Genomic DNA, 24697 nt, shown 5'->3' on the forward strand with positions numbered 1-24697 from the left:
TGTCGACCTAAAGAAAGTGCAATGTTTTCTCCTGGAAATGTAATCACGGAGGCTATTCCATCACACTTTAATTTCTACTTTCTCCCTAAAGAATTTTTTTTCCTACTTAGAGATGTTGCAGAATCCATTAATTTGATATGATGCAGGTTGTTATAAGTAATATTTCTTCCTGCAATAACTAGATAGAAATGCTAAATTTAATATATTGGTTTTGGGAAAACCATTTTCCCATCTTCTCCAACTAATTGCACATTATAAAATGTTAATTATAACTGTAAATATAATGGCAAGGGGAATTCAGGGAACATATGCAATGCCTTTCAAAAGGAAATCAAAAATCTATTTGTGGCTGGTTTGTGTGTGTGTGTGTGGGGGTGTTTCTGTGATGTCTCTTTTCCAAGGTGAGTAAGAACCCCTCCAGGCTGCCTGCAGTAGGTGTATAATGGAGACATCAAGAAGGAACCAAGAGCCATAAAGGGTAGATATGGGTGTTAGCTTAACATCTATCTCTTTGACACAGAATCAACTGGAGGAAATAGCAGGATATCTGTTTTCTTGATTTTTTCATATTCTCTACATACATTCTGATTGTGTTTATATGTCATCAAGGTACCACTAATTTCTTAATGTATTTTTAAGTATGGAGCTGCTAGAGCGACAGCATACTAATATTCTTTTTTTAAAGTTTTAATTGAGGCCCTCGCGTCTAGTTTGTGGAGTGGCCTCCCACTTTTTCTTATGCAGATGGGCTCTGTGGCCTAGCGCCCCCGTGCCCACCGTCCGTGATCTCACGCCGAGGCCCTCGAGGGGTCGCCGCCGAGGTTTCCACCAGCCCGCAAGCAAGAGCATGGCAGCCATCCCCTCCAGCGGCTCGCTCGTGGCCACCCACGACTGCTACCGGCGCCGCCTGGGCTCCACTTCCCGTAACAGCTCCCGCGGAAGTGCCGAGTACCCCGGGGAAGCCATCCCCCACCACCCGGGTCTCCCCAAAGCAGACCCGGGACACTGGTGGGCTAGCTGCTTCTTCAGGAAGTCCACTCTCCCGTTCATGGCCCCAGTGCTGGAGTCCCCAGAGCACTCGGAGTCTGCCCAGGCCTCCACCCGCACGATCACATGTGACCTGGCTCGGGAAGCTGTGGGGAAGCAGCAGCCCAGCGGCCAGCCTGGCAAAGCCAACTGCAGGCCCCCGTCCTGAGTGACCACCACCAGCTGCCAGGCTTCCTTTCAAGGCGCTAGGCTCATCAGAGCCCTCTTCCTCCCCCTGCCCTGTACCCTCCCTTCCCCTCCTCTCCCCAAGACCAAGCAGGCTACAGTCAAGGGAAGCAGTTCACTTTTTAATATCAAAACAGCAAAACACCAAAAAGGAAGTGGAGAGAATCCCACTGTCTGCTATCCGAGCCACAGGAACGCGCCTTCCTCACACCCCATGACCCTGTGCCTTGCACCAAGTGGACAATAAACTCCAGGAGTGAGCAAAAAAAAAAAAAGTTTTAATTGAAATACAATCAATCTACAGTGTACAGAACAGTCATTCAGTAAGTGTGTGCATATAAGTATATATACGCATATATCTGTAATTGTTATAAATAAGAAAACAAAGCCTAGAGTTGAAGTTTCTCATCTTTTATTCTGGGCCTGTTGCTTTTATTTCTCACGTTTTGGCTATTTTTCTGCTTTTGACATTCACCCATCATAACAAACCATTGCTCACCTCTGTCTAAACCTAGTCCTTTGTTTAAATCTCTGCTTCTCCTGTTTCAGTTTTCCCTCTTTTTCCCAAACAGAGAACCCAGGAAGGAAGAGCAAGAGAGAGAAATGACACATTTCGGTCAGCAGCTTTCTCTGAGTTACACTTGCTAGATTCTGGCCTTTCATATCTGACTTAATATACCCCACTGAGGTCATTTTCAGTCTTGAAGTTTCTTCCCATTCTTTCAAAAAGTTAGAAGTCAATTTCTTCCTTTTAAAAAATTAATAGCAACTAATTGGGACCATGATAAAGGCAAAAGGGAGCTATATTATGAATGACTAATGTGGGTCTCTTTTGGGGAAAATGTATGGAAGAACTAAGGTGATGATGTATTTTTTCATCGTCCTTTTTATGATGAATTCCCACTGCAGAAAATTTGCATATGGGCCAACAGAATGTGACAAGAGAATATACTGCTCAAACAACCAGGTAGCTTAACTTAAGATTCAGTTAATTCAGTAGTAAACATCAGAGGAATGGGACTTCCTGGCGGTCCAATGGTCAAGACCCTGCCTTCCATTGAGGGGGGCATGGGTTCAATCTCTAGTCAGGGAACTAAGATCCCACATGCCCCGTGGTGCAGAGCAACAAATGCTGTTGGAAAACTTGAATACTGTGCAAAAAGCCCCCCAAATCAGCAACAAAAACTGATCATACCTTGTACCATATGCAAAGATTAACTCAAAGTGGATCATAGACCTAAACAAACAAAAAAGTCAAAAGAATCAGTTGTGATGATTTTCATGGCAGGGGAGGCTGGAGTCGAAATAATGTTGGATTAAATATAGTACTCTTGCCTGGAAAATCCCATGGATGGAGGAGCCTGGTAGGCTGCAGTCCATGGGGTCGCTAAGAGTCGGACACGACTGAGCAACTTCACTTTCTCTTTTCACTTTCATGCATTGGAGAAGGAAATGGCAACCCACTCCAGTGTTCTTGCCTGGAGAATCCCAGGGACGGGGGAGCCTGATAGGCTGCCGTCTATGGGGTCGCACAGAGTTGAGCACGACTGAAGTGACTTAGCATAGCATAGCAAATATTGAGAAATCTGGTCTCTAACCTGGAATCTGATAAAACTGTGTGCCTTTGGAAATGAATTTCATTTCTCTTGCTGTCCGTGGAGCTGAGGACAGACCTGCAGACCCAGCCACCCGTCACTGCAGAAAACACCCCCAGGCCATCTTTGTTTCTGAGGGAGCCTGCTGGCTCCAGGTGAGTCTCAGGCCTGCCCAGGTTCAAGGGGAGCAGAAGCAGGTTCTGCCTCATCTACTAGAACGTTTACAATGGGAGATCCTCTTTCGGTCATTTTTTAAAAAATACATGCTTTCCACTTAAGCCTCCATTTTGAATGCTTAATCATTGCCTTGGAATATGCAATGTTTATTATCCTTTTAAAAAATGATTAGCACTGACTCAAATATTTTTTTGTTCATAACATCTTGTAGGCTTTCTTTTTTATATATGTATTTAATTAATTTATGTATCTTAATCGCCCAGCTTGATGGAGATATAATTGACACATAACATTCGGTAAGTTAAAGGTGTGTAGCCTGTTGATTGGCTCATTTACATATTGCAAAATAATTATCAGCACAGCATTAACTAACACCTCCTTCTTGTCGCTTAATTACCATTTATTTTTTGTGGTGAAAACATTTACCATCCACTTTCTTAGTGAAGTTCAAGTATACCGTGAAACGTTATTAACTATAATCACTATAGTGAAAGTGAAAGTCACTCAGTCGTGTCTGAGTCTTTGCAACCCCATGGACTATACAGTCCATGGAATTCTCCATGCTAGAGTCCTGGAGTGGATAGCCTTTCCCTTCTCCATTGGATCTTCCCAACCCAGGGATCAAACCAGGGTCTCCTGACTTGCAGGCAGATTCTTTACCAGCTGAGCTACCAGGGAAGCCCCTTCTGTACATTAGATGCCCAGGACTTTCAAATCTTATAACTGGAAGTTTGTCTACATTTACTTTTACTATTCATCTAAAATCCTGCTGAGACTATATTTTCAAACATAGAGTTTTTATATCTTAAGAGCTATAGGTCTGATAGACAAGTTACTCATACCAATGAAACATCTTTGCTTTTGAGCTGGTCTGCACAATTCTCTAAGGACTGCTGTGATTGAATTAAGCCCTAGCTAGCATCTATAGGCCAAATCTATGAGGATGTCTCTGGAGGGAAATCATTATATTTGCTTCCATAGTGAGAAATAAAAAGTGATAAAAATTTCCTGTGGGCCTCAGAGTGAAGATATTACAATGGCAGACAGAGGCACGGGGTTGCTTAGGTTTGCTGTGGGCCCTCACCAGAGCCGAGTGGAGCTCTTGGCAGTGGTCCTGGCCCCTGTGGTTTCTGTCCTCAGCTGTCCCTCCCCAGTCTCAGTGGAGGCTGGTTAGGGGCCCACACAGCCCAGGTTCCAGCCCTTCATCACCCGACTTCCCAGACGCGTCCTCAGCCCAAGCCTCAGTTTCCTTGTGTATAAAAAGGCCACGATGATAGAAGCCATGGAGAGGTTTATGTGTGGGTAAGCGACCACATAAAGCACTCGGCTCAATGTCGGGCATGAAGACTATGTGGGAGCTGCCTTTGTTACCAGTTTTATTTCATTACCACCATCCTTGGGTTTCTCAGTGACTCACTCCTTGTAGAAGTTGTCCCAGCTCTCAGAATTCTCTACAGGGGGGTGACCCAGTGTTTCTCTTGGGCATCGTTTTTAAGGAGCAGCTCAGAGCAGAGATACCGAGATTCCAGTAGCTGCTATAAACCCAGACAGCTTCTTACACAGCTCATTTCTCACTCTACACAGCTGGCTCCTGGTAGCATTGTTCTAGGGGTGAAAGTGATGGCTGAAACATCACTGCTCAGACTAGGGGTCAGCGCCTGGCCCACAGACTCTCATTGAGAGGTGCTCCCATCCCTAGATGTCCTTTCCTGGAAATTTCAAGCTGTTGATACACACTTTTGAGAAGAAGCATCCGGACACACGTTTCTCATACTTCACCCTGAGATAAGATGACCAGACACAGGATGACCTGTACCCTTTGGGTTATTTGTGCCAACACTGGTTCAGAGCAACTCAGAGAAGCGTGATGTACATGGCTGCCCTGGGTGAGTTTGGAAGCGGTTTCTGACCGTCTTCTCTTCCTGACTTCAGAGCAATGTCACTTACCGTGTCCCCTGTGGAGTGACTCCCACTCTGGCTTCTAGTCAGTCTTGGCTCCAGGGTGTGTTCTAAGCAAGGGGGAGGTGAGTTGGGGGAGGGGGTGTCTCTGCCTCCCCGCTTTTACATCTAAGGAACCTTATCACACCCTGAGCTGACTGCCCGACCATGGGAGGTTTTGGTTGACTCGATTGTCAAGCCTCATCCCCTGTATTGTGTACTGCAGCTGATATTTTGAACTTAGAACAGGCCTTTGTATTAACGAGCAAAACACTTTCTGACCTATGAGATGTCACTGGTCCTGATTCCTCTTCCTCGTCATCGCCCCTCCCAGCCAGGCTTTCATAGCACTTTGCTGAACTTGGACTAGACCTGGATATGCACACAACCCCTCCCAGTCCTTCCAAAGCCTTGTCGTCTTCCAGGACCCTGCTTTACACGCAGAAAATAAATAAAAACCTACTTCCGTATAATCACCATATGGAAACTTTTGGAAAAGATAGGCTATTATTCTCATTGTGAAATAATTCACGTTGGCAGGGAAAAGAAAACAAACACTTAATCTGGACATTTCTTGAGATAGCAAGTTAGCCTGTGGCTGTGTTCAGACTGATTTAAGAGCATCACTTTAGTCCACGACTCATGATTATTTTCTGCTAATAAATGAGAGCTTCCTCACTTGGATCTCTGCAGAATCACCTCTTCCAGTGGAGTTAATTGCCAGGTCCCCCACAGGGCCTGCAAGGACCACAGAGCCTGAGTCTCTGACCCTATCTCCCACCCCTTTCAGTCTCCCTCACTTGTTGGAGCCCCAGGTTTCTTTCTCTATCTTGAACACACCATGTTCGTTTCCTCCTCAGACCCTTTGTGCTTGCCATGGGCCTGCCTGAACTTGCCCTTCCTCCAAGCTTTGATTACGGATTCACTCCCATCATTCCGCATAGGATCGTGGGCCAACAACCCTCCAGGGGCTTCCCCTGGGCCCCCATTAATGCCAGCTCCCCACCGCTCAGACTCCATTCCACTCCCTCTCAAATCCAAGCCGTAATCCCAATACCCTTTTTTTTTTCACGGAACTTTCCCCTAAGTTCCATTTGTCTTGTTTACTTCCAGGCCCTCACAGGGGGCACCTGCTTTCCTGGTGTCCTCTTTAACTACTCTCAAGAGGGTTCCAGTTTAAATATGAAATTATACTGGTATCATATGTATCACTTCTAGAAATGACATTTATTTATTTTTCTGTATCCTCTGTAGATGTCTCCTCACTAGAATATAGGAACAGGAGAGGAAAAAATTACCTTTGTGCCAGGTAATTATTTAGGCACCAGGGAGGCAAGAGTGAATGCAAACTGTAAGAACACAATCAGTTACTTTTTGACGGAAGCAGTTAAATGAGATGCGTGACCGGTTCCACATCAAGTGTTTGTACGTAGACATATAAACAAACGTAAGTGAAGGTTTTGGATCAGGTTTATTTTACAGTCATGTGATCTCCTGCTTCAAATCATATATGAATAGGGATTATCTCAGTCATTTGGAGGAATGAGATTGCAAAGAAATTGTCAAAAATTCATTGGAAAAAAAACCTTGCTTGGAAATGTTGCTTCAGCTACATTGCATGAACCTTTTCAAAGGAGGTTTCTCCATGAGTAGCTGGAGTCTTCTGGATCTTTGTCAATTTTTCCGTTTCAACATCTGGCCTTGGTACATGACAGATTATTCCAGATAATTTAGGCAATATTCTTGCACATAGCCATAATGCCCACTTTTGTCTCTTTTCCAGCAAATAAAATGTATGGGAGACATCACAGTCAAGAAAATAAGCAGAACACCTCTGTCTGGAGAGTATAAGGAAAAGATAAATAACTTTATCAAGTAAAAAAGTCTCCAGTTTTTATTCAAAATTATACCAGAATCTTTCAGGTATTTTCCACTTGGTTTCTGAGTTTGGGGAACTTGAATCCCTTGAGAAAGACAGCCTCTACTGGTGCAGGGTCTGGGACAGCAGAGCAGACTGGTCTCTGTCACTAATCTGTGCACCGCAGTTTACACTCTTTATATTAGCAGGAAACACAGAAACGTCAGGAGACAGAGTGCAGTGCACGCTTAGCATTTATAAGCTCAGCTCAGCTCAGGCGAGCAGTCGTGTCCGACTCTTTGCGACCCCATGAATCGTAGCACGCCAGGCCTCCCTGTCCATCACCAGCTCCCGGAGTTCACTCAGACTCACGTCCATCGAGTCGGTGATGTCATCCAGCCATCTCATCCTCTGTCGTCCCCTTCTCCTCCTGCCCCCAATCCCTCCCAGCATAGAGTCTTTTCCAATGAGTCAGCTCTTTGCATCAGGTGGCCATATGGGAAGAGTTTATTGATCCGCAGACAGGACAGCGACACCGGGGTTGCTGCTTGCTCTTGCACATGGATGAAGTTAAGAATAGATTTTGCTTTGCGAAGATAATCTTTGGCGGGAGGGTGTAGCTGAGGTTGTGTCTTAACCTTCTCCCATCCCTTTGACTTGGAAGCTCCAAGCAGCACATCTGCTTCACTTCCTGTGAAAATGTGGTCAGTAGCAAAGACCATTTGTTTTCAGTGTGTGTAAAACTGATAAAACAAAGATTGACCCAGAGAACTATTTAAACCTGCATTTGTGTCTTTCCTACCGCAAAGATGATTTATTCATTTCTACATGCTAGACCCAACATCGAATGAATACTTCAGCAGCTGATGTTGTGAACCTCAGAAGACCATGGTGCTCCAACCCTACAAGTCAGAACTGTCCAGAGAAGTGGCAAAATCATATGCATGTTTAAAAGCAGTCTAGAACTGGGAGCGTGGGGAAACCCAGCTGAACTTCATTCTAGTAAGAGTCCAACCCTTCCTAGCAGAGACTGGGGGCACGTTCATCCCTGGCACACTTCTCTTTGCTCAGTGTGTGTGGGATGTTGCAGCCCCCTGTCTTTTAAACTTCTGCTGACTACAAGTTGGCACTTGCCATCTGCCTCTACAAGAATTAAATCATGAGCTGCTACAGCCTCTGACCTTCAACACCCCCAGGAAGGAGTCCAGGGTAGAGGTCAGGAATGAGGCCCTCTGCATTCTGGGAAAAACTGGCAGGTCTTCAGATAGATATTGCCAGGAGAAGATTTTATGAGCCCAATTCTTGCATCTCCCTATGTCTAGAAAAGCACTAAAATCATTAATGGGGACATCAGCTCCTCATGACTAGCAGCCAGCCTCTGCCCTTTCACTAAAATAAAATTTGCAACTGACCTTCACCCTGCCTCTGTGGAGCAGTCTCTCAGAGCTATCCGAAATGCTGTCTCCCAGGCTGTAGTCCTCATTTTGCCCCCAAGAAAGCTAAACTGACAGCTCTCACATTGTGCATTTTCTTAGTCAACTTTTCATCATCCACATGTTGGCCAACGAATTGATGCTTTTGAATTGTGGTGTTGGAGAAGACTCTTGAGAGTCCCTTGGACAGCAAGGAGATCAAACCAAACAATCCTAAAGGAGATCAACCCTGATTGGAAGGGCCGATGCTGAAGTTCCAATTCTTTGGCCACCTGATGCAAAGAACTGACTCACTGGAAAAGACCCTGATGCTGGGAAAGATTGAGGGCAGGAGGAGAAGTGAGTGGCAGAGGATAAGATAGCTGGGTGGCATCACTGACTCGATGGACATGAGTTTGAGAAAACTCTGAGAGATAGTGAAGGACAGGGAAGCCCGGCATGCTGCAGTCCATGGGGTCGAAAAGAGTAGGAGATGACTGAACAGTAACAACAAACGTGGGCTGAGAAGATGGTTTGGAAGTCTGAGAATTCCCAGTATGGAGAGATCCACATCTATACATCACATCCTTCTCATGGGACCTTCGCGGGTGTGTGGTAGCAGCGTCAAGGCAGAGGGCAGATCATGAGGCTGAGTAAGCGCTCCTGATGTGCAGTGCATGGCAGCTTGACCTAGCATGTGCCTGGTCCTCCTGGAGGTCTGGGGATGTGCAGGAAGGCTGAGGGAGATTCCTAGGGCACAGTAACTTCTGCCTGGAGGCAAAGCAGCAGCAAATCAAACCCTGCTCCTTTTGTAGCAGGATGGGGAAAGATCACCAAAGGCTCAGGAAGTGGCTGCTGGCTTGTAAAGCTTGGAATTTCAGAATCTCTCCAATTCTCAGGTGCTAAACCTTGCTGAAGGGGCTTCCCCAATGGCTCAGTGGATAAAGAATCAGGCTACAATGCAGGAGACACAGGAGATGCAGTTTTGATCCTTGGATCAGAAAGATCCCCTGGAGAAGGAAATGGCAACCTACCTTAGTATTCTTGTCTGAAAACTCTCATGGACAGGAGCCTGACAGGCTATAGTCCAAAGGGTTGCAAAGAGTTGGACATGACTGAGCTACTAAACACATACAAGGCTTGCTGAAGGGACAGTCTTGACCCTGCCCTCCAGGTCTGTGAAGCCAGGGGTGGGATGAGTCTAATTCAAGCTGCAACACAGCCCAGACTCAGTGCAACACAGATATGTTTGACTCAGCATCCCCCCCTTTCCAGGGGAAAGCACTGTATTTTGTTGTTGTTCAGTCGCTAGGCCGTGTCCAACTCCTTGTGACTCCACGGATTGCAGCATGCCAGACCCCTCTGTTCTTCACTATCTCCTAGACTTCACTCAAATTCATGTCCATTGAATCAGTGGTGCTATCTAACCATCTCATCTACTGTTGCTCCCTTCTCCTCCTGCCCTCAATCTTTCCCACACTGATAGCATAGTCACAAGAAGAATTTTTCAATTCTTTTCGCATAGTCGATGAAGCAGAAGTAGATGTTTTCCTGGAATTCCTTTGCTTTCTCTATGATCCAGCAGATGTTGGCAATTTGATCTCTGGTTCCTCTACCTTTTCGAAACCCAGCTTGTACATCTGAAAGTTCTCCGTTCATGTACTGTTGAAGCCTATCTTGCTGACAAAGCATGACTTCAAAGGTCCATATAGTCAAAGCTATGGTTTTTCCAGTAGACATGAATTTGAGCAAACTCTGAGAGTTAGTGAAGAACAGGGAGGCCTGGCCTGCTGCCATCCATGTGGTTGCAAAGAGTCAGATGTGACTTAGAGACTGTACAACAACAACAACAACATAATGAAATTCATATACAACTAAAGCAGTGCTGAGAAGGATATTTATAGCTTTGTACATGCAGATAATTGATTTTCCATTTCCCCCCTTTCTAAGAAACTTCCATGTTTAGAAGCTAGGAACAGAAGGGCATCTTCAAGTCAAAATAAACAGAAGAGAGAAATTAAGAGCAGAAATCAATGAAAGAAAAACTAGACAAAAAAACAGGAAAATCAAAGTGGACATATTGATAAGTATTTACAAAATTAATAAAAAGTGGATCATATTTTCTTGCCTCTTTGCTTGTCTCTTTAATGTTTAAAGTTTCACTTTGTACATTCTGTGTAAAAGAATAATTGAGAAGTCCATAATAAATGTGCTAACATATACAATAGAAAAAGTGGACAATATACATAAGCAGATGAGAAATTTTAGCAGAGAAGTGAAAGCCATAAAAATAAATGATGGAAATTCCAAAGTTGAAATGAGACATAGTGGTTTAATATTTGAATGCACATAATAACAGAGCTTCAAAACATATAAAACAATCACCAAGTCAAAATAAATAGAAGAGAGAAATTAAGAGCAGAAATCAACAAAAGAAAAACTAGACAAAAAACAGTAAAATCAAAGTGTACATGTTGAAAAAGATTTACAAAATTAATAAGCTTCATTTTGAAAGTGAAAGTGAAGTTGCTCAGTCGTGTCCGACTCTTTGCGACCCCATGAACTGTAGCCTACCAGGCTCATCTGTCTGTGGGATTTTCCAGGCAATAGTACTGGAGTGGATTGCCATTTCCTTCTCCAGGGGATCTTCCCAACCCAGGGATTGAACTCAGGTCTCCCGCATTGTAGAAGACTGCTTTACCGTCTGAGCCACCAGGGAAGTCCTTCATTTTAGATTAATCAAGCTTCATTTTAGATTAATCAATAAAAAGTGAATAAAACACAAATAACCAGTATGAGAAAGTTTAAAGGAATGAATATGGAATAAAGATATGAAATATGAAATAAAGATAAAAATGAAATATTGTGAATAACATGTGCAATAAAGTCAATAATATAAATGGATAAATTTGACTAAACTGAACACAAGAAGACATAGGAAATCTGAAATTATATATACATATATATTTACATTTTTTATATTGACCATGAGTATTCCTTTGAGATGGCTGGATGGCATCACTGACTCGGTGCACCCGAGTCTGAGTGAACTCCAGGAGTTGGTGACGGACAGGGAGGCCAGCGTGCTGCGATTCACGGGGTCGCAAAGAGTCGGACACAACTGAGCGACTGAACTGAACTGATTCCTTGGAAGGACTGATGCTGAAGCTGAAGCTCCAATACTTTGGCCACCTGATGCGAAAAGCTGACTCACTGGGAAAGATCCTGATGCTGGGAAAGACTGAAGGCAAAAGGAGAAGGGGGCAGCCAGGGATGAGATGGTTAGAAAGCATCACGGACTCAACAGACATGAATCTGAGCCAACTCCAGGCAATCGTAGAGGACAGAGGAGCCTGGCGTGCTGCCATGGGGTCACAAAGAGTCAGACACGATTTAGTGACTGAACAACAAAAACAATTTACACTTTTTAAAGAGCTATATCAACAAAGACAGCTTGAATGCAGGATGATGTCAGTAGCGAGTTCCATCAAACCATTTAAAGAAAAATATTATCAATATGGCACATTGTTTTTCCAGAAATGAGAGGAGGGGGAAGTACTCAATAGTTTTATGAGGTTGGCATAACCACGAGGCCAGAAACCCGACATGACATTACTAGAAAAGAAAATTACAGATTAAAATCCTTCATGAACATGATGATATAAACAGGACAGCAGTTTTTAGAAACTATTTTATTGATGTATAGGTGAAAATTTACACAGTTGCATTAATTCCTGCCATACAGCAAATAGGAGAAGGGGACTACAGAGGATGAGATGGCTGGATGGCATCACTGACTTGATGGATGTGACTGTGGGTGAACTCTGGGAGTTGGTGATGGACAGGGAGGCCTGGCATGCTGCGATTCATGGGGTCTTGAAGAGTCGGACACGACTGAGAGGCTGAACTGAACTGACTGATGCATACATAGAGTTCCCTGTGCCTTACACCAGGACCTTGCTTCCACCCATTCTATGTAGAATAGTTTGTATCTGTGAACCCCTGTCTCCTACTCCATCTGTCCCCAGTACCCGCTTGGGAACCACGAGTCTCTTCTCTGTGTGTATGAGTCTGTTTCTGTCTCATAGATAGCTTCATTTGCATCACATTTACGTTCCACATGTAAGGACAGCAGGGTTTTTTGTTGGTGTTGTTATCAATTTATGGGAAGAAGATCTTTCCTGGGTATGGTAAGTTTCTACATTTTTATGTTTTGATATTTGTAGTTATATGATGTATACAGTTGCCACACTCAATGAATGATCTACTAAAGATGTGTGCAGTTTATTATAAGAAACTTATACCTCAGTAAAAACAAAATGAAGCAATTGTGAAGATGATGTAATTTCCATCAGTGAGAAATGCTGGTAGAGTCTTTATGAACACATGTCATTTAGTAATAATATGTGTGAACTGCTTTATTAAATGCTTTAACCTTGATGCTGTAATTTAATTCTCATAATAAATATACATTATATTTGTGATGTTATTCCCAAACTCAGGAAGATAATTGGTTTATTCTAGGCTTTCAAAAGTGAGTGTACAGCAAAATTGTGACAGAAACTCAAGTTTTTCCCTCTTAGCTTTCGCTTTTCCACAAAACAACACTCTACTGTTACACTGTTCTTACCTCGGAACACTCCTGTGGTAGCAACGTTCGCTGTGGAGGGCTCCGAAATACCTGCTTTGTTCTGAACCTCTGAACTTTCTTGGCTCAAATTTGAAATGACAGCCTTTAATGCAGAATTATAATTTTATAGCGATCATGCATTCTGACTTCTGATTCACTCAATTATCTGAACTGAACTATTTTCTTTGTCTTCACTGCTGGACTTTGAAGCGCCACTAGAAACCCATCTACCCCTTTGCCCAGTCTGGGGTAGGTACTTCCACAGGCCCCCAAAATATCATAAGATCTCCCCCACCGTAATATTTATTACTCAATGCTGTATTTTTTTGTTTTTATGTCTGCTTCTATGCAGCACTGATCTCAGAGATTTCCTGCTTGTGGGAGAAATCGTTTCTTATTCATCTTGAGTCCTAGGGCTTATTATAGTGTGGGACACTCACAATCAGTCAATAAATGCTTACTGAACGGCTAAACCAATGGGTAAAATGCCTTAGGAGAAGCGGTCATCTCTCCGGTCTGTCGTAACTCACCACAACTACATTGATACATTGATTAATAATTTGTCTGGAAATTAAAGTGATATTTTCATTGTGCTGTTAAGTGCAGCGTTGTTCAACGTGTTTGCTTATCTGCCAACATACAGCCCAGGGCAGAGATTGTGTTCCGCTTTGCTGTAGGATTTACAGCAGTTTAGGGTGTTATTGGAACATGGTAATTGTTCACTTTCTTGGGTGAATAAACACATTTTTATGTTGATTATGTAACTTACATACAGTTCTACAAATATTATATATATTGTTCATACATTATATGCACATACATAAATTTAAACTTATCCATACTTTTCTTCATTGATTGTGATTTTTCTCACTTGTTTAATAATATCTTTTCTCCCTCAAGGCACTGTCTTAATGTTTTGGTAAGATTTGAGGGTTTGATTTTTACATATTGATACTTAATTCATTAATTTTTTTTCTATTGGTGGTGTGATGTAGGTATCAGCTTTTTAATGTATGCATAAACAGTTTTCCCAGCTCCATTTATTGAGTAGCTTAGCTTTTCTCCTTTGATTTGTAACATCCTTTATCAATGTTCTATAATTAGCAATTATTCTCCATTATGTATGTTGGTAATGATATCAGTGTTTTCATTACTACAGTTTTATAAGTCTTGATATGTAGTGAGAAGGGTTTTCCTCATAGCTCAGTTGGTAAAGAATCCGCCTGCAATGCAGGAGACCCCAGTTCAATTCCTGGGTTGGGAAGATCCCCTGGAGAAGGGATAGGCTACCCATTCCAGTGTTCTTGAGCTTCCCTTGTGGCTCAGCTGGTAAAGAATCTGCCTGCAATGCAGGAGACCTGGGTTTGATCCCTGGGTTGGGAAGATCCCCTGGAGAACGGCAAGGCTACCCACTCCAATGTTCTGGCCTGGAGAATTCCATGGACTGTACAGTTGCAAAGAGTCGACAGGACTGAGCGACTTTCACTTTCGCCTAGTAAGGGATTTTTTGTTCCTTTTCTTTTTTCTTCTTGATCTTTCCTCCTAGAGGTTTTTAAAAAGAAAATTTCTCTTTTGCTGAAGCTCGTTTGTTTCTTTTTTTTCCCACTTTAATAGTTTCAAGTCTATATGTCTGCCTTATTTTTCAAAAGCTTATTAAAGGCTTAATCTAAGCTTTTAAGTTCTTAAGACATTTACTTTGAATCTTTTCTTTATGGTTGCACATATTTCCCTTTTTCCATTCCACCGTAAATGACTATCATGTGGTATGCTTTTCGCCATTCAGTTCCAAATACATCATGGTTTCCTGTGTGAACACCTTATTACCTCAAGTTATTTAAGAGAGTCCACATAAGCCTGTACTTGGTGCTGATTTCTCATTACTTGAAGCTTTGCTCTGAGAATCTGATCTGAATGTGTATCAGATACCTTACACTACAATGGGAAACAGATGCCACTCTCAAGTGGGTAATTGAGGAAAGTTTAATGAGGAGGCTATTTATAAAAGTGCAAGCAAGGCCACAGGAAACCAAGAGCAACAGTTGGAACACTGGAAACCTAGCAAGATGGGGGAGCCATTAGCATCCTCAGGACTGAAGTTTAAGGAGAGCAAAGTTGACCAGAAATCAGATAGTAGCTGTTGTTGTAGCAGAGGGTTTCCTGACAGGGGCTGTGGTCAGGTAGAGAAACTCACTTCAATCTATAATAAAGTACTGACCCATCACAGAGGAATCCAGGAAATAAATAATCTCACTCTGTTCCCCAATCCAATCCTTCCCATTCATGTGAACCAACCAGAAGCCAGTGGCAAGTGAGCCATGGATCAAGTCCATCCAGTTCAGCCTCCCAGGGTACGAGGCAGATTGAAGAAAGCCAGAGAGTGGGTTTGGATGGCATAATGAAAGTGTCCAGCACAGTCCATCCTTTCTGTCCCCTCTGAACCTTCAGTTATCCATCAGTCATTCAAGTGAAATAAATGCTCTCTCAACACCGGGGACAACAAAGCTCCATGAGCCTCCACGTCTATTAAGGTGTGAAGTCAATATTCCAAAACTAAAAGTTTACCACCTCAAACTGCCCACCATCAATGGCATGCCTTTTCCTGATCTACAAAATCATCACTTTGGACATTAGTAGTAGTAACCAATTATCCTTCAGAAATGGCATATAACAGAACAGGCACAAGTTAATTGCACAGGAAACTGGGTCATTAGCTCACCTGGCACCTGTGCCCATTTCTGTCTACAGCTTCGCCCTCAGCACACACCTGTGGCCTCACGAGGGTTCACTATGAAAAGTTAACAAAGGGGAATGTCCAATTTGCAGATGGATTTGCATCATGAACCCAAATGTACTACCATTCCACCTGGAGATGGTAGATTGGAAAAAAACAGTGATGATGGGCAATCCGTTGCCTTGTGGTCAAGCACAGTAGGGTCAGTAGGAAGCCAGGAACTGCTCACCAAGGGGAGGGTTGTTACTGGCAGAAGGCACGGCTTCAATCCCAAACCCAAGGGATTATGTAGTGATTCTTTCATTGGGATTTTTCAGTTGCTATAAAGTATATTATCTGCCTCACACATAGGAAATACACTTCATGGGAATGAAGGGTATCCCAGATACCCTTGCATGTCTTGACACACAGATTATGTGAAAAGACAGCTTGGACTACTTCCTGGATATCACATGGGAGTCTAAGCAGTAGATTTTCTCGTTCTTTACTCTCTCTCTGCACCCTACCCCCCAAACTGGCCATCTTATGGATTACTCAGTAATCATGTTATAGGATCATGCTTTCATATCCTAGCTTTCAACAAGCAAAAAGTCCATCAACAGTGTGTCTATTCCTTTGAATTGGGTGCTGCAAAGTGTCACTATATATCTTCAGCTTACAGGGGATATTTTGACATATCTCATCTCTAGACACTTTATCAGTATGATAGGTCTCCAAGCTCTTGTGGGCTCATCTCTTACCCTCTCACCAGATCCACTTAGCACAATGTCATCAACGTGATGCAGTACTGGTTGAGATACGAAGACATTCAATTCCCTCTGGTGTATCCTAGGACCCAAACAGGAGAGTTGGCTCAGGTAGGTGTGCTGATGCTCCTGCCACGTGAGAATGGGTTGTTTCTGAGGACCTTTACCGATAGAAATGGAGAAAATTACGTGCCAGGTCAGCCGCTGTATACTCGGTAGTAGAGCGATGTTGATTTGTCTCAGTAAAGCTACCACATGTTCAGTTCAGGTCAGTCGCTCAGTCGTGTCTGACTCTTTGTGACCCCATGGACTGCAGCACGCCAGGCCTCCCTGTCCATTACTAACTCCCGGAGTTTACTCAAACTCATGTCCATTGAGTCGGTGATGCCACCCAACCATCTCATCCTCTGTCGTCCCCTTTTCCTCCTGCCCTCAGTCTTTCCCAGCATCAGGGTCTTTTCCAATGAGTCAGTTCTTTGTATCAGGTGGCCAAAGTATTGGAGCTTCAGCTTCAGCATCAGTCCTTCCAATGAATATTCAGGACTGATCTCCTTTAGGATGGACTGGTTGGATCTCCTTGCAGTCCAAGGGACTCTCAAGAGTCTCCTCCAACACCACAGTTCAAAAGCATCAATTCTTCAGCACTCAGCTTTCTTTATAGTCCAACTCTCACATCCATACATGACTACTGGGAAAACCACAGTTTGGACTAGATGGACCTTTGTTGGCAAAGTAATGTCTGCTTTGTAATATGCTGTCTATGTTGGTCATAGCTTTTCTTCCAAGGAGCAAGCGTCTTTTAATTTCGTGGCTGCAATCACCATCTGCAGTGATTTTGGAGCCCTCAAAAATAAAGTCTGTCACTATGGGACCCCAGAAATGATGGACATCACCACCCAATTAAGTGTGCGACAACCCACAGTCCGCTAAGGCTCGTCTGGGTTTGGCGCCCTTCACACAGGTGAGGCAGGTGTGGTTCCTTCCACTCTGCAGGCTCTTGTGCCTGAAGCCCCCGGGCACATACTGTCACGCGTGGTTTACCATGCTGGCCACGGGGAGCCAGTTCCTGGCGCTTCCTGCTGGCTTTTTCTACCTTTACAGCTGTCACCCCCACAGGCCAGGGGATCTGCGTGGGGTTCTGACAGTAGTCAGGCTCACCCGCTCTCAGCACGTCTCCAGGGCTGGGGAACTAACCACCCAACGTGCTCACTGTTCCACTGACTCCCTGTGATATAGAGTGAGACTGAGACTACCATTGCCTGACCTCCGTAAGCCCTCCCAGGACTTATCGTAGCTTTCTTGTTTTAAAATAAAGCTTTTCTGATAATCAGTGCAGCTGTTGCTGCTGCTGCTAAGTTGCTTCAGTCGTGTCCGACTCTGTGCGACCCCATAGACAGCGGCCCACCAGGCTCCCCCGTCCCTGGGATTCTCCAGGCAAGAACACTGGAGTGGGTTGCCATTTCCCTCTCCAATGCAGGAAAGTGAAAAGTGAAAGTGAAGTCGCTCAGTCGTGTCCGACCCTCAGTGACCAGTGCAGAGCCAGACTCTAATACTCTTCAGAGAATTCCTTGTCTTCCCCCTTGGCCAGTGAGTAGCCATCCTTGCAAAGTGGTTCCAGGATTCTTAGAAATAATTTACCATGTATTCCCCATGACCGCACATGAGTTTGGGGCCAAGAAAGATAATAAAACACCTATCACACCTGGGTTGAGTGGCTTTGATGGAACATTGGCAGGGCAACCGACTCCAGTATTGTTGCCTGGAGAGTCCCATGGACAGAGGAGCCTGGTCCATGGGGTCACAAAGAGTTGAACATGACTGAAGCCATGATGATGTTCCCAGCCTTGCTCTTTCCGGCCCTCAAGGTCTCTATTTCTGGTGGGTTCATTCCCTGCCCCAAATGGCAGGGCTTCAGGCCATTGTGAACACAGGTGAACAAGGAGAGAGGTGGAAGGGCTGGAGCTGGAAGGAGGAAGACAGGACACCTGGGGGTGTCAGAGTTGAATCGAGTGGGCAGGGAGTGTCATTTTGTTTGCTTGGCACACAGGAGTGCGATGGAGAGGGCTATGGGGATTGGATGGGGGAGAATCTTGGAGAAGATAAAAAGGGATGTGAGAAGCACTCTTAGGGTTTAGAAGTTAGATTACCTTTAGCTGGCTTCTTGGGTGGTGCTAGTGGTAAAGAACCCGCCTGCCAGTGCAGGAGATGCAAAAGACGCGGTTCAATCCTTGGGTCAGGAAGATCCCCTGGAGAAGAAAATGACAACCCACTCCAATATTCTTGCCTGGGAAATCCCATGGACAGAGGAGCCCAGCAGGCTACAACCCAAGGGATCTCAGAGAGTTGGACACGACTTAGCCACTACACCTCCTCTTCCTAGGTTTAGCAGTCTTTGAGAGTTACCAGTGAGGATGGAAATGAATTCTTCTCTAATTAATTTCCCTCCTGTTTGTACAATGCTTTTTAAAAATCTGTGATAGAGTTCTCCAGTGTGAACCACATGGGTCATGGCTTTAATAGCAACCCTAAGTGATGACTCCCGGGTCCTCGCTGAAAGAGGTTCCTAGCTGGGGGAGAGGGAAGGCTGGAGGCCACGACCCTGAGTGGAGGAAGGCACTGCAGCATCACCGGGGCAGGCGAAGTCGCAGCAAGGATGCTGGATGCCAGTCACACTCTGTCTCAGCTATGCTCACAGCCTGTCCTCCTCTTCACCTCTTTCTGCCAAAGAGCAGAGAGGAACATCTCCCCTTTTGCTCTCTGAATTGATCCAGAGAAGGTGGCACTGCCAGGCTTGTGGCTCTGTAGAGCCTTGAGGGGGTCGCCAGGAGGCCCCACCTGGATCAGAGGTGAGGGCTCAGGTGACCTTTGGGAGTTGGGAGGGAGAGAAAGACAGAGACCAAGGAGGCCTTTCTCTAAGCATTCTGATGTAGGGCTGGGGCGTTCTGATCTCAAGCATTTACGAAGACACTAGACGACCTCCCGTCAGGCAGGTGGGGATCAAAGTCTCGCTCCGAAGGTATTTGGCTGGTTCCCCAGAAAACACCTGATCTCCAATGATTTAGTTCAGTGAGTTTCCTGAAGGAGGGGCTCCTGTCTCTCCACCTCTTCTTAGCATCCAGCATGTGTTTAATTTTCAACCTGTCCAGTGAGTGATTGAATTAAGCATGTGACCTTTGCCGAGACACTGCATTTAGAGATAAGGAACCAGGTCTTCATCTTGGCCTTCCTCCTACCTTTGTGTCCTTGAGAAACGACTTCTGTCTGAGTCTCAGCTCCCCGTGTGTGACTCACTTGCAGAGGGAAAGCCAAATTCTACTGAATGCCAGGCCACTGTTACAGATGCATGTGTCTGAAAGGAAGAAGTAACTATGAATGAGAAATCCACCTTTCTCCTTTTAGTGCTTTAGATCTTTTTTTTTTTTTTTAATCACTGAGTCGTATACAACTCTGTGTGATCCCGTGGACTGTAGCCCGCCAGGCTCCTCTGTCCATGGGATTCTCCAGACAAGAATACTGGAGTGGGCTGCCGTTTCCTTCTCCAGGAAATCTTCCCAACCCAGGGATGGAACCTGGGTCTCCTGCATGGGAGGCGGACTCTTGACCATCTGAGCCACTAGAGGGTAAAGTAAATTTCTTATGGGAGGACACCTAGAGATTTGCTAATGACCCTCAAGGCAGAGTTAGAATAGTAACCGAGTGTCTGAGCTGTGGGTACATCATGTCTGGAGAGCCCGTCCACTCAACTTATACCCTGCACAGCGGCTGGCATGGTGGATGAGGAGGCCATCTCTTGGTGTAACAGACCAGGGGTGTGGCCTGGTTGGTTTCATGTTGAAATTCCCCAATTCTCCCTGACCACCCTCCTTGGAGGGTGCTAGATGTTTGTGAAATGATCAGATAGAAGAATGACCCATACGTTCTAACTCATGAAAGTTGTCTCAGTCACGGATGTTTATTGTTTTGCTTTCTGGGTATGTACACATGCAGGCTCAGGCACGTCTGACTCTGTGATCCCATAGACTGTAGCCCATCAGGTTCCTCTGTCCATGGAATGTTCCCGGATTTCTGAGTGAAGTGAAAGTGAAAGTCGCTCAGTCATGTCTGACTCTTTGTAACCCCATGGACTATCCAGTCCATGGAATTCTCCAGGTTAGAATACTGGAGTGGGTAGCCTTTCACTTTTCCAGGGGATCTTCCCAATTCAAGGATCGAACCCAGGTCTCCCGCATTGCAGGCAGATTCTTTACCAGCTGAGCCACCAGGGAAGCCCAAGAATACTGGTGTGGGTAGCCTATCCCATCTCCAGTGGATCTTTTCGATCCAGGAATTGAACTGGGGTCTCTTGCATTGCAGGTGGATTCTTTACCAACTGAGTTCTCAGGGAAGCCCAGATTTCTGGGAGATGCATGCAAATTCCAGCTTTAGGGAAAGTAGGGATTTTCATAGGCATATGTAATCATCTCTTAAATCACAGAAAATCTTGATTTATCCAACCTCAGCCTGGTGAGCCAGGAAGAGTAAATATTACTTTTCTAAAGTTTTCGTTGTAAGATGAGGAAATAGAGCCTCAGAGCGGTGAAGTGATTGCCAAGGTCATGACTGTGTTTGGCAAGAAATAGCATTCCGTACCCTGACCATACTGCCCTTTCTTCACCGTGTCACCTCCCTCGTGACTTGTGGAGTGAATGATGATGGATAGGTGTCTGTTCATGGATGTTTAAGGTGTGTATCTCTGCCCTCTGCTTTAACAATTGAGGGGAAAGGAGCCTTTCAATTTGGGCTTAAGAAAGACAGACAGCAACTAGGGTGAAATTAAGTGGTTGAAAATGCATTTTGAGATACTTCACCTGGAGACATGCTACTGACAGGTAAATAAAATGAATGTGGAGAACTCTTTCCTGCCAGTAAATAACACATAGCTTTTGGGCAAGTAGGTAAATTCAAGGAGATTGTCTTTCCCAGATACGCTTAAAAAGTTCAGTACATGAATAATTGAGCAACTTCCTGGCACACTCAATATTTATTTGTAAGCCTGCTCCAGGCAGAAAAAGAGAGAGAAAAAAAAACATTTTGAAAACAAGTTTTGCATTAGCTAGGAGTTTATTTGTTTGCCAGAAGAATACCTAATTATATTTGCAAAGGAACACATTGGTGTGTCATGATATTTTCTTGTGGACATATTGATGTGAACTATATTAGACAAATTAGAAGGGAGATGGGTAAAAATCTGAATCCTGTGTGCATGTGTGCACTGCAGGAGACCAGAAAAGAACTTGAAGAAATCTGTTTGCACATCGATTATGATCCTTATTACAGACTTACAATCCTATAGTGTAAGAATTGCTTTTCCACGAGACTTTTCTCTTTCCAGTTAAGCCAGTGGCCAGTTTGGGAGGGGAACAGAACCTCACCAGAAGTGGATGCTCAAAAACTGTTGAATAAATGTTTTGTTGGTTTGCCAACTGGTCCCTGTACCCAGAAGGCAAGGACATAGGGAAGAAAGAGGCAGTCACTCCAGATTGGCAGCTGGCAGTTTTTTTTTTTCAATTTATTTTTAATTGGAGTATAATTGCATTCTTGGAGGAGGGCATGGCAGCCCACTCCAGTATTCTTGCCAGGAGAACCCCATGGACAGAGGAGCCTGGCAGCCTACAGTCCATAGGGTCACAAAGAGACAGGACTGAAGGGACTGAACACGTAATGCATTATAATGTTGTGTTGGTTTCTGCTGTACAACAGTGTGAGTCAACTCTTCATATACATATATCCCCTCCCTGTCGAGCCTCCCACCCCTCTGGGTCATCCCAGTTTAACTAAATGGGGGGACTTACGAGGTTTGTCTTGGGCACCACTGTTGAGTAGATCTTCACTGCAGATGGTCTTACACCATCTCACTCTCTCCCGGCTGCATGCTTGGAAAGGTTCTCACTGTGGGAAAAGTGGGCAGACATACCCTCCAAGGATGGTGGAGGGGGAGGAACCCCCACTACCGGCATCTACCTTGAGGGTCAACTGATGATCATGTCCCCTTGATAACCTCCTCCAACACGTTTCCTATTCTAAACACTCACAATGTCATCTTTATGAATCTAAGTTGTTGCTATTTTCAGTCACTCACTCGGGTCCGACTCTTTGTGATCCTGTGGACTGCAGCACGCCAGACTTCCCTGCCCATCACTATTTCCCAGAGTTTGTTCAAACTCATGTCCATTGAGCCAGTGATCCCATCTAACCATCTCATCCTCTGTTGTCCCCTTCTCCTCCTGCCCTCAATCTTTCCCAACAACAGGCTCTTTTCCAACAGGTCAGCTCTTCACATCAGGTAGCCAAAGTATTGGAGTTTCAGCTTCAGCATCAGTCCTTCCAATGAATATTAAGGCTTGATTTCCTTTAGGTTTGATCTCTTTGCAGTCCAAGGGACTCTCAAGAGTCTTCTCCAGCACCACAGTTCAAAAAGCATCAATTCTTTGGCACTTAGTCTTCTTTATGGTCCAACTCTCACATTCCTACAAGACTAATGGAAAAATTGGAAAACTAAGTTATGTGCATGAAGAGAAGCAGAGGCCACTCTGTCTGACCCTGGTCTGGTGGGTTAGGAAGTCCCATCCAGAGAAAGCCAGCATTACCTGATTCTGTTAGCTCTTCACAAGCTGGCTGGGTCTGAGGAGGAGAGGCTTCTGGTGACCTGGACCAAAAGGCAGGACTCGGGGAGTTGGCACCAGGGGTCTGGGAGTTGGACCCTGCATTTACCATCATACATGTTGTAAACAACGTGTCTCCTTCAGACCTGGAGGTCTCACTGGTTGTGCATTCATTTTTTGGTTCACTGAATGAATAGATTTTGAGCACCTTTTATGTGCTGGATGCTGTTCTTGATGTGGATAACAGCAGGAAGTGAAAGAGACAGCCATTCCTGCCCAAGGAGGGCTCGAATTCCATGGGGGGAGGTGGACAACAAAACGACACCGGGTGTGTGATCCAGTGTGAGTGGACGCTCTACAGAGATTCACCGTGAGATGCAGCTCACTTCCACCGACTGAACATTTGTGAACCGGGATCAGTCTGTCACCTCTCCCAGGCAGGAACTGGACTCCAGTCTCCCAGAACTGTACTCTTCACACAGGAAATCATCAGGAGTGCTGCACTTATTTAGACACGGGTTAGAAAAAAGTAACCTGCTTCGTTTAAATAGCTTTAAACAAATGCAACTTAGTTTTTCTTCGTGGGAGGCTGTTAAAATACATTGCATGCATGGTAAGTTTCTTCAGTCGTGTCTGACTCTTTGCAACCCTATGAACCATAGTGTACCAGGCTCCTCTGTCCATGGGTTGCTCCAGGCAAGAATACTGGAGTGCATTGCCATGCCCTCCTCCAGGGGATCTTCCCAACCTAGGGATCGAACCCAAGTCTCTGACATCTACCTGCATTGGCAGATGGGTTCTTTAGCACTAATCCCACCTGGGAAGCCCATTAAAATACAGTCTGGTGCTAATTCAGGGCTTTGTCAAGAAAACTGCAGCAGAGGATGAGACATGAGAAAATCATTGGTCATACTCTATTGGCCATTACAGACTCCTCTCTTCATCTCATTTCCTTCCTCCCTCTCTGTCTCTCTCTTGCATATTTGATGCTGTCTTATAGGTTTTCATTGGGAAAAAAATCAATGCTTGGCTCTGACTATGTTCTTGGTTCAAGTGTTAATTCCATTTGGCATTTTTCCTTTGATCTGAATTGAGGTTTGTGATAAGTGTGGCAGAAAAAATAGGAGGGAGATTAGAAGCATTTCCTACCAATGTACTTTCTTCTTTCCCTTTTTTGGGCACTCTGTGGGACATGTAGGATCTTAGTTCTCCAACCAGGAATTGAGGAAGAAATCTTAACCATTGGACCACCAGGGAAGTCCCAACCAATATATGTTCTAAAAAAAAAATTAGATGAAATATTTGTGCTGGTTATTCTTCATCCCTGTCCTTGTCTTCCCCTTACTCCTTCTCCTCCTCCCTCCCCATCCTCCTCTCCTTCTGCCTTCCTGGTCTTCTCTGCATGCTCTGGGGTGTGTGTGTGTATCTGTGTGTGTGTGTGTGTGTATCTCCTGCTTGCTTGTCCTCACGCTGTGCCCTCATGTTCAGGCACCAGCTGGGGAGAGGGCAAGGATTTCCTTTTCTGCCACACCTCTGGCCTCTCTCTTAGTAGTGGTGCTTCTGTCTGCAAGTTAGCTCTGTCGGGTGCCACACCCCCTCCAACACAGCTCAAGTTCTCGCCAGGATGCCAAGTTCCTTTATTTTTTCCCCCCATTTTTGCCTGTATCACGAGTCATGCAGGATCCAGTTCTCTGACCAGGGGTCAAAACTGTGCCTGCACCGTGCTTTCCTGCACTGGAAGTGCAGAGTCCTCACTG

General features: G+C 44.7%; 1 protein-coding gene across 1 annotated transcript; it reads left to right on the forward strand.

Moving 5' to 3' along the window:
• The first annotated feature begins 702 nt into the window (after nt 1–702).
• LOC133246884 (pancreatic progenitor cell differentiation and proliferation factor-like) lies at nt 703–1363 on the forward strand. Its single transcript, XM_061415459.1, has one exon. It carries the CDS (start codon nt 848–850, stop codon nt 1193–1195), a length of 348 nt encoding a protein of 115 aa, XP_061271443.1. The 5' UTR covers nt 703–847; the 3' UTR covers nt 1196–1363.
• The last annotated feature ends 23334 nt before the right edge of the window (nt 1364–24697 follow it).

This window comes from Bos javanicus, chromosome 4 (genome assembly GCF_032452875.1).
Source record: "Bos javanicus breed banteng chromosome 4, ARS-OSU_banteng_1.0, whole genome shotgun sequence".
Classification (NCBI taxonomy): domain Eukaryota; kingdom Metazoa; phylum Chordata; class Mammalia; order Artiodactyla; family Bovidae; genus Bos; species Bos javanicus.

Coding starts and splice junctions, on each gene's coding strand:
- LOC133246884 (XM_061415459.1), top strand. CDS start 848: ATGGCAGCCATCCCCTCCAGCGGCTCGCTCGTGGCCACCCACGACTGC.